The sequence below is a fragment of the Ochotona princeps genome, chromosome 16 (assembly GCF_030435755.1).
Source record: "Ochotona princeps isolate mOchPri1 chromosome 16, mOchPri1.hap1, whole genome shotgun sequence".
In the NCBI taxonomy this organism is placed as follows: Eukaryota; Metazoa; Chordata; class Mammalia; order Lagomorpha; family Ochotonidae; genus Ochotona; species Ochotona princeps.
The window spans coordinates 54,132,944-54,143,258 of NC_080847.1; the positions used below are offsets into that span (position 1 = coordinate 54,132,944).

The following is a 10,315-nucleotide window of genomic DNA, read 5'->3' on the forward strand; positions in this document are numbered from 1 at the left end:
TAGCCACCAGGCCACTGCACCGGGCCCTTGATATTTTTAAATTTTTGGTTGCTCGAGAGGCAGAAAGCAGAGAGAGGGGAAGAGAATTCTGTCCATTGGTTCACTTCTCAAATCAACGGCTCCCTGATGTGGCTGCAGCCAGGCGCTTGGCAGGGAAGACAGTGACTCAGTCACCCACTGCCTCCCAGGAGGCTGGAGGGGAGGGAGTTGATTGCTACAATTCAACATGCACCACTGTCTCAAGTTCTAGGCTAGGCACCTTGTAGCTTTAGTTGACATATAGCGACTGGACATGTTGACAGGGTGTCCTGTGATGCTGTGCCCACGTCCATGCCAAGTGCAGGAAACACCTGCTAAGTTCTCATGAGCTACAGACGCCCTGCCGGGTGGCAGAACCCAAAGGACTGCCGTTGGGCTGCGGCTTGGCACCAGAGAGCAGCCTGGCCTCGTCTGGCCCTGCCCGGGCCCTCCACACTCTCTGGTCAGCACCGTCCCACCCTCAGCTCCCGTGAGTGCCACCATCACGCTTGATTTGACCAAACGAAGCCAAGAGAACCTGTCCTGTTCTCCAGGCTGATCCTGGAGTCCCTGCTCGTGACCGCCAGGGAAGGGTCATGGACTCTCAAAGCAAAATGGCCCTGGGAGAGTGACGGGGAGTGACAGGCAGTGACGGAGGGTGAAGGAGGGTGACAGGGAGTGAGGGAGGGTGACAGAGGGAGTAGTCGGGGTGGAGGGGAGGGACAGCCCAGCGTGGGGCTCCCGCATGATCCTCAGGTCTGACAGTGTCCCTCCCGCCACCTTACACTTCTACTTGACAGACTTCAAGGTGACAAACCCTGGCAGGAAGACATGGGAGGCAAAGCCTTTATTCTGAGGATTCCCAGGTGGAGGTGAGGCGGCAGGGACACACCTCGGGTTCACTGTACTGAAGCATCTTGGGGTGCAAACCAGGGACCTTCTCTGAGCTGCAATGGGGTGGCAGATGTGAAACAAGGGGGGGTGTCTTTCAGGGGTAGCTTTGTTGTCACCTGTCAGAGCCAGGGACTCGGGGCACGCTAGCTGTGTGCTCTCTACATCATGGTATTTTGGGGGATTAATTCCTCAGGGATCAGCTTGCTCTAAACCTTGATAATCCAGATTTATGATTGGATTCAGTCCCCCAAGGGTCTTGCATGGGAGAGGGACATGTGGAGGTCAGATGGGAAAGAAAAACAGAACACCAAAAACCCAGAATGTAGCTTGAGGGAGTCAAGAAGAGAGAGAAGGCCCACAATGCAACACGTGTGGCATAGCAAAGTAATCCTCCACCTTGTACTGCCAGCATCCCATTCATATCCTGGCTGTTCCACTTCCCGTCCAGCTCCCTGCCTGTGGCCTGGGAAAGCAGTGGAGGATGGCCCAAAGCCTTGGGACCCTGCACGCACGTGGGAGACCCAGAAGAGGCTCCTGACACCTGGCTTCAGATCTGCTCAGTCCTGACCATTTTCCACAAATATCATGTTGCACCCCAGAAACACGGGATTTGGTGTCAATGACTGCTCTCCCAGGCCACAGGCAGGGAGCTGGACGGGAAGTGGAGCAGCTGGGACACACACTGGCTGCAACAGCCAGGGCAGGGCCAGGCTGAGGTGAGGGGTGAGGAATTTAGCGACCAAGGTAAGCAAGTGACCCGCTGCTGTGTTCCGGGAAAGCCAGCTTGGATCTGAGTCAGGACGGGAGCCCAGGCACTTGGCGGGGACCACCAGCATACCAAGCAGCGTGGCTTCCAGAACTTTATTTATATATATATATGTTTTGCATCAAAAAGCAAGTTCTCTCTCACTTCCATTTTCCACAGAGGGTTTCGAGGTGTCTTCAGAGGCTCTTCCTTCTGGTTCTACAGCTGCACCCCGCTAAGCTCAGATCGCACCCCAACTTGCACCCCACCAACGCACAGCCCATCCCCACTCCCTCCACCTTCCCACCCCGGCTCCTTCAAGGGGCTGTGGGAGTTGGGCTTCCACCAGGCTTTCATCCCATTGAACAGGTACAGAGCATCCGGGGCTTCCAGAACCTTCTCAACGAGACATCATCTTCACAAACTCTGTAAAGAGAAGTCCTGGGTGAGTTGCCTTTCGGTGTCCCATGGGGCTCACAGCGGGGTGAGATGCCAGCACAGGAAGCCGCTGACACGTCCCAAAGCTTCCGCCTCTCCTGGCTCACCTCCAGCTTAGAACACCCTAGGGGACTGGAATGGGAATGGGTTGGGAGTGGACACGCGGGGAAGCGTCCTCTTGCTCCCACCCGAGGTCACCTTCGAAGTCCACGGTGCCGTCCCCATTGATGTCGGCTTCCTGGACGACCTCGGAGATCTCGCGGGGCGTGAGCTTCTCGCCTAGCAGCCTTTGCATGGCCTGCTGCAGCTCCCCCAGCGTGATCTCCCCGTCTCCGTTGGCATCAAACTGCATGGAGACAGAAGCGGTCCGGTCAGCAGCGCTGGCTGCAACAGCCGGGGCCACTGTCCCCACCGACGGCACCCACCAGCGTGTCAACTCTGCAGGGAAGGAATGGTTTTTTAAAATGACTTTTACCTCTGCATTATTTTTTAAAAGATTTATTTATTGTATTTTTATTGAAAAGGCAGATGTTACAGAGAGATGGAGAGACAGAAAAATCTTCCATCCACTGGCTCACTCCCCAAGTGGTTGCAAAGCCAGGAGCTGAGCTGGCTTGAAGCCAGGAGCCAGGAGTCCCAAGGCTTTGAGCCGTCCTTGACTGCTTTCCCAGGCCACCAGCAGGGAGCTGGATGGGAAGTGGAGCAGCTGGGATACAAACATATGGGATCCCGGCACGTGCAAGTTGAGGACTTTTAGCTGCTAGGCTACCGCACTGGGCCTAGCATCAGCCCCTTTCAAACAAGAATTTAAGCATCCAGTTCTGTGCTGTGGCTCTCTGCAATAGAGACATTTTTCATAATAAAAAACCTTATTCCCTTTGGACAATAACTGCCTACTCCTCTCTTTCCACTTTCTGCTTCCTGGCTCAAATCTGCCAGGGCTCTCCTATCCTGCCCCACCCCAGCCCGTTCCCCACGCAGGCTCCTGCAGGTGGGGCCCCTGAGACCTGCCCTGCCCCCTCTACAGCGCTTTGCTGCTCCCATCACCCTGGGCAGTTTGCTCCTCCACACACACACTGTCCTGCCAGACAGTGTTTGTTCTGGAAGCTTAGTCACCCAGGACATGTTTTCCCCAGAGCAGCCTTGCCCGACACGGACATGATGCCAGTCTTAGGGGGACTTCAGATTTTCTGAATGTCACATAAAAGAAGGCAATGACTGTGTCGTATATGAGAGCTGCAACGACGGAAGGACGGGAGGGAGAGGGCGGGCCGCACTGAGCTCTCGCGTGCATGGCCACTCCCCGTGTGCCCACCACGCTCAGGGCTGGGCCGGGCCGAAGCCGGGAGCTGGGAACTCTGTCTGAGTCTCCCGAGGGGGTGCCAAGGGCCCAAGGGCTTGCCAGGGCTGCATGAACAGGAGCAGAGCTGGGACTCGAACTGGGGCACTCATATGGGGTGCCATCGCCCCAGCTTGGTGTCTCAGGCCGTGAGCGGACTCCCACATGAACTTTTCGTAATTAATTTTATTTGATCTGGGGTAGCTGAACTGATTTCAGAACGAGGTGGATTTAAAACTCACCAACGAACTGCTATACCCCTGGTTTGCAGACTGGATTTCACAGCGCTGGGCACGCCGGGCACACCGGGCACACCGGGCACTCGCCTCGCACGTGCTTAGGGCACAAGCTCAAGTTCACACAGACGCTGACGGCGTCTGGAGCCGGTGAGTTGGCCACACTCGCCACACTTGCCAATGTGAACGTAAAACTTGTATCAAAGGCTTGATGTGAGAGGCCAGCGTTGCGGTGCTCTGGGTTAAAGCACTGCCTGAGACACCCACATCCCATAGGAACATCGGTTCGAGTCCCGCCTGCTCCACTTCCAATCCAGCTTCCTGCCTATGACCTGGGAAAGTAGCAGGGGGTGGCCCAAATGCTTGGGCCCCTGCCATTCACAGGGAAGACCTGGATGGAATTCCAGCCTCCCAGCCTGACAGCCCTGGCTAGGCTAGCCATGTGGGGAGTGAACCAGTGGATGGAAGGTCTCTCCCCAGCCCTTCTTTCCCTGTAACTGTGCCTTCCAAACAAATAAAATTAAAGATAATGCTTGATCTGATTTTAGGCTTTATCACAAAATTCCAAAAGGTAGATTCTATCGCCCAAATTGTTTCAAGAAAAGTTTTCTACAAACCGAATCAGACATCCATTCCTAAACGTAAGTGAATTGTACTGTAACACTTGGAAGAGGAGTATATTCAATGCAGTTGTCATGAAAGTTAAACAGGCAACTGAGGGCCCTATGCGATAGCCTAGTGGTCAAAATCCTTGCCTTGCATGTGCCAGGGTCCCACATGGGCACCAGTCCATGTTCTGGCAGCCCTGCTTCCCATCCAGCTCCCTGCTTGTGGCCTGGGAAAGCAGTCGAGGACGGCCCAAAGCCTTGGGACCCTGCACCTGCGTGGGAGACCCGGAAGAAGCAACTGGTTCCTGGCTTCAGATAGGCTCAGCTCTGGCCATTGCAACCACTTGGGGAAGTGAATCATCAGACGGGAGATCTTCCTCTCTGTCTTTCCTTCTCTCTGTATATCTGACTTAGAAATAAAAATAAATAAATCTTAACAAAAAAAACCCCTCAGGCAATTGAAGTCCATTGAAAGGGAACATAATGACAGAGTGGACGTCTCAGTCACTCCAGCTGCACTTCAGGGGCTCAGCCTGGGGCTGCTGGTCTGGACGGGCATGGTGGGCAGGGCATGGTGGGCGGCTGCTGTACTGGACGGGGCATGGTGGGGTGTCACAGAAGGGGCTAGTGGGGACACCTGCTGGGGGTGCCTCTCTGCGGGTCTCAGCCTACACATGCCTGCTTCAACGACTTGGCTTCCAAGTCCTAGCCTAGTTTTCGGTTTTGTTTTTGGCTTGTGTGGTGGAAAGCTCTCTACCCCAAGTGGTTTTAAACCAGATGGTCTGTGTGCTTTCCCTCTGGGTCCAGTCCCTCGACTCATTCTTGCCAGCCGAGGCTTTGACATCCGACTCCCTGCCACCTACTTCGGAGAATGCCCGCGCTTGGATAAGGCTCGTTAACTGACTCCCGACCGGCTGAGCCCTGGTGTTACTGGTGAGGGTGAAATCAGACCAAACACGTGGATGCTCAGATCCCTTGCAAGGGCCTCGGAAAGGAAACGTGTTGGTGTGAGCTCTGTCCAAGTTGTGACGAGCAGTGGGATCTACGCCCCCAGCCCCTACACAGCCGGCCTCCCTCCGCCCACCTACCTCCTTGAAGGCATCTCGCAACTCCTGGACGCCGATCATCCCGGCAGTCTCCGCAAGCAACTTGGGGGTCATCAGCTCCACGAAGTCGTCGAAGTCCACCCGACCGCCCACTGGGGACCGAGGAGGCGGAGTTAGCAACGCCTCTGGAGCCCCACTCTCTCCCCACCCCGCCTCTCTGAACTGTTTAACAGATGCACAGGCTTCCCACACCCTGCCTCGACCTTGCCCTTGGCCTCAGGGACCCAACTCCAGCCCTAATGCACCTTTAATCTGGGCAGAGACAGGGTGTGGGGGAAGCAGCCCACTCCTATGTGGGCACCAGCAAGCCTCTCTCTTTAAACAATGTCTGCGTGGGGCCTCAAGCAGCGGCTCAGTGGCTCTTTGCCTTGTCTTGTCCTGGCTGCTGCACTTCCCATCCAGCTCCCTGCCTGTGGCCCAAAGCCCTGGGACCCGGCATCCATGTGGGAGAACCGGAAGAATCTCCTGGCTCCTGGCTTCGGATCGGTTCAGCTCCGGGTTGTTGTGGCCACTTGGGGAGTGAACCAGCAGGTGGAAGATGTTTCTCTCTCTCTCTGCGTTTCCAAATAAAAATAAAATAAAAAGAAACGAAACAAAATTAAATAAATCTTTAACTTTGTATGAAAGATAGAGGCAGAAAGAGAGACAGAGATCAGTCTACCGTGCTTCCACATGCTGGTTTATGACCCCAAAGTCCACAACAGCTGGGGCTAAAGCCCCCAAAATTGGAGCTGGGCACAAACCAGGTGTCTTACATGGGACCAAGGCACCCTTTGCCCCTCACTTTTTGGGTTGCCGCCTCCCGGGGCACTAACTGGAAGCTGTACTCATGAGCAGAGCCAGGGCTCAAATCCAGACATGCCAGGATGGGCTGCGGGCATCGCCCCGCCCCGTTGCGTCAGATTCCTGGTCCCCCATCTGCAGATGGGCAGCCTGGGGAACTCAACGGGAACTAAAGCCTCTTCCGGACAGAAACAGCTGCCTTCCCTGCAGAGAGCAAGCCCACAGATGAGGAAGTCCTGGCATACATGGGGCAGTGCTGGTGTGGAACCCGTGCGTGCCCTCCTACACACTTCATGCTGTGCCCTCTGCATTAGCTAGCATGCGCAGTGCAGCGCGAAGCTTCTGTGAACAGCAGATTCTTCCGGAATCACCCTTGTTACCAGGGCTAGCCCCCACGTGTGGCGTCACCTTCCAGACTTTGCATCCTTCTTACCCTCCTCTCCATGCCTAACTCTTCTGTCCACTTCCAGATCCTTCCCTAGCTAGCCCTCTCTCCCCCAAGCCATTCTTCCCAAGCCCTCAGCCTCACAGTTCATGCGGATTTGCTGGCCCAGCTCCGTCAGCTCCATCTCTGTGGGCATATAACCCATCGTCCTCATGAGATTACCCAGGTCCTTGTAAGAGATGAACCCGTCTCGGTCCTTGTCAAACTCAAGAAATGCTTCCCGGAGCTCTGGAAGTCAAGAGAAAGAAGACAGGGAGGGAGAGGAAGAGAGAGAGAGAGCGCGTGCACCTTTGGGGGGGACTTGAAAAGCCCACGAGGATGAGCGGCATCCCTTAAAGGATCAAGGAGGCATTGATTCCTATTCCTTGAAGCAGACTGCGGTTTACAAAGCTAACTATGCCCACCAGCAGTGACGTGCTTGTTTAGCCAGGGTGACAATCCCCAAAATGCTAATGGAAGCCTCCATGCGTTTCAGGTCCTTGCATGAGGCTATGGGGAGACTCGAAACTGAAAGAGAAAACTCGATTTTCAGTTCATTCTAAAATTCTGGTGCCACTCTTGAGTCCCCAGAGACTCTTGCAGATGGATTTGTTTTCCTTTATGTTAGGGCAGAAAGAGTTCCACACAATTCAAGTGGCATGGGATGAGTCAGAAAGTTTCCCCTGGAGGGCCTGGGAGCAGAGGCACTGGGGCGAGAGGTGGAGAGTTACCTTCGATCTCATCCTGTCCCAGCGGTCGCTCCTGGAGAGCAAGGTGGGGTGGAGGAAATTGGGCAAGAGTCGAGAATATAGCATCCACTTCTGTGTCCCCTAAGCCGCTCCTGGTCCCGCTGCTCCGGCTCCTGCTGGCCCTCCTCTCCAGCCCTCGGCTGGCTTCTCCCCCTCCCGGTCCAGGTCTCATTGCTCTCTGCCCTTCCCCCAATCTCCCATCCTTGATTTCGGCTCTCCCATCCGGAGCCTGGCCCAGACACTCATCATTCGATCTACTTATCTGCAACTGTGCCCTGCTGCTTCCACAGCCATATCTTCACATCTGACGTCGTCCCTAGCTCACCCGTGAAGTGGCCGAAGAACAGAGCGGCCAAGTTCACAGAGTTCGCAAGTGGTGGGTCCCTCTCCAGGGAGGGAGAAAGAAACTGATTTCCTGAAGTTAGACAGTGAGTTGTAACCCTGGGGGCTTGAGTTCAGGGCTCTGGTCTTGGAAGGCAACAGTTGTTATGATATCCCGCGCGCTCTTTTCCCACTCGCTCCCATCCTTCCTTGCACGGGTGAGACTGTGTGGGAGCCCAGGATGCCCTGCCATGCAGGCAGGGTCATCAGTGCCAGCAGCAGCACCCGGGAAGTTCTCCCGAGCCTTTGAGAATCTCCTATCGTTGCTGTCTGCCTCACTCCTGAACACATCTGAAGGCTTGAGCCACGGTTCTCAGCTGGAAACTACAGCAGCGGTTGGCCTGTCCAATCTGTTCGCTCCCTGGATCCTTGGAACTCTGTTTCTCTGGCTTCTCTTTCTCGTCTCGTCCTCCCTGCGAATCCCCTTTCACTCCATTGCGCCTTCCTGCCTTCCTTCTTTCCTCTTGCCAATCCCTTGGGTGATTTTGAAGTCTGACATTAAAATCAGACCCGTAGGAGTCAAGCACTTGGCCTTGCCAGTGTCTGTGTTTGCCCAGGGTCTAGGGCTTCACGACACGCAGCTTCAGTCTGCTTCCTTGTAAAATGGGAATGAAAGAATCACTGAACCCGTGAGTTCTGAGGAGTAAGAGACATCTAGGATAGGGGTGGGCACACAGCGGCACCTTAGCGAGTGGAGGTATGTCATCATCACCATAGTGTTAGCATCAGCACCAACATCATCACCACCATCACCACCATCATGACCATCATCACCATCCATCACCATCACCACCATCACCATCACCATCATCACCATCACCATCATCACCACCACCATCACCATCATCACCATCACCACCATCACCACCACAGGTGACCTTGCGAATGCTGATGATCTCCCCGTGTCTGCATCCCACTCCCCCTTGGATTTCTGTTCTCCTCTTCTGCCTGATCTCCCTGTGCTCTGACTTTGGAATTTGCCTTCACCCCTTTGGCCTCATCAGTCCTGTGTTTGCCCCTCTTAAATTTTCTCTCGCACCTCCTCAGCCCAACCATCTCCATCCCCACCCTTCGCTTCACTGCGTCTCCTTTCTGCCACGTCCCAGCTCCCTCGGGCCCGCCTGCCCACCTTCCCCATGGGGCCCGCCACCGGCCTCACCCGCTGTTTCTCAGCAATGCCCTTCCTCAAGAAGATGCAGGCGGGGCCCATGGGAAACTGCATGGAGGGGGCAGGACACAGCTCACCCAGCACCGATCTCAAGCCGGACTCCCTCCTTCCCGTTCCCCCTCGGTGGATCAGCCTCCTTAACTTCTCAATCACTGCTCTGCCAGTGGTTCTTGCCTCTCTTGGCCTCCACCTCTGTCCCGTGTCTCCGAGCTGTGACAGCTGGAGCAGAGAGCTGTGCCTGTACTGGGGAGGGATCAAGCACTTTCCTGCCTCCCATCTGGCTGCAGAGAGGTGGTGTTGGTTGGGGGGGGGGGGGGAAGCCCATCTCAGGCTCTGTGACTGTTTTATCCTCAGAATGGAATTGGGAAGTGTGATTTGTAAATGGGGATTAGAGCAGAGGGCAGTAGGCATTTCCGGCACTTGCTGAAAGCCTGGCTGTTGAGCAGTGGAAGATGGCAAGGACAAAGCCTCTGGCCTCGAGGTGCATTCCCGAGTAAGCCTGCCACGCGTGCAAGGGAGAATCACGCAAGAGATGACAACAGAGCTGCTGGAGGGGGCAATGTGCACAGGCAATAACAGCACAGTCATCTCTTGGGGCGTGGGGGACAAGAGCGTGGGGTCCTGGGGAGTCCTCCCTGAAGCAAGAGCTGCCCAGAGTGCTGGAGCTCGGAAGTGCAGGTGGAGCCATGGAGCAGCAGCAGTGGGATGTGGCGTGCAGGGGCCTGAGCTGAGCAAGCAGGGCGTCGCCCAGAGCGGGGCTGTCCCCAGGTGGTTAAGAAGGAGCCGACGTGTCGGGGATCTGGTGTGGGATCGCACAGCCTGTGCACAGTGAGGAGGGCACCCACCTACAGAGGCTGTGCAGTGTAGGGTGTGCAAGTCGGATCAGAGTGGCAGGGCCATGCGAGGGGCATGAGATGACCATAGGGAAGGGAGGACTTGTCTTTGGGTAAGGGCGAGGTGGGTCTCTTAGCACAGGAAGGGAAGTGAGTAGAACGCTAGAGTGTTGGGTTAGAATTGGAGGTACTTGTATGGATATTTCTAATAAACACAGAGGGGGCTGGCGTGGTGGCCCAACATGTGAATCCTCTACCTACAAACATCCCTTATGGGTTTGCAACCTGGCTGCTCCACTTCCCTTCCAGCTCCCTGCCTGTGGCTTGGGAAAGCAGTCAAGGAGCCCAAAGCCTTGGGACCCTGCACCCACATGGGAGACCTGGAAGAAGCTCCAGGCTCCTGGCTCCTGGCTTCAGATCAGTTCAGCTCCAGCCATTGTATCTATCCATTTAGGAGTAAACCAGCAGATGGAAGATCTTTCTTCTTGTCTCTTTCTTCTTTGTAAATCTGCCTTTTCAATACAAATAATCTTTAAAAAAAAAAAGAAATAAACAGAGTCTCAGAGCGATTGGAAACATGTGTTTATGTATTT

The 10,315-nt window shown here is 55.1% G+C and overlaps 1 protein-coding gene across 1 annotated transcript; it reads right to left on the reverse strand.

The window, feature by feature from the left end:
- Nucleotides 1-2,018: 2,018 nt before the first annotated feature.
- Nucleotides 2,019-9,128, reverse strand: CABP5 (calcium binding protein 5). The gene is made up of 6 exons (XM_004597022.2): nt 8,881-9,128; nt 7,323-7,353; nt 6,697-6,840; nt 5,367-5,476; nt 2,294-2,441; nt 2,019-2,083 (listed from the first exon to the last, which is right to left on the reverse strand). The coding sequence occupies exons 1-6, from the start codon at nt 8,941-8,943 to the stop codon at nt 2,058-2,060; spliced, it is 522 nt and encodes a 173-aa protein (XP_004597079.1). The 5' UTR covers nt 8,944-9,128; the 3' UTR covers nt 2,019-2,057.
- Nucleotides 9,129-10,315: the final 1,187 nt, after the last annotated feature.

Bases quoted from the DNA above. Each gene is read 5' to 3' on its own strand.
- CABP5 (XM_004597022.2), bottom strand. From the start codon at position 8,943: ATGCAGTTTCCCATGGGCCCCGCCTGCATCTTCTTGAGGAAGGGCATT. The intron at 6,841-7,322 runs GTAACTCTCCAC...CTTGACTTCCAG, and splicing joins GGGACAGGATGAGATCGAAG to AGCTCCGGGAAGCATTTCTT. The intron at 2,442-5,366 runs GTAGGTGGGCGG...GTCTCCATGCAG, and splicing joins TGCGAGATGCCTTCAAGGAG to TTTGATGCCAACGGAGACGG.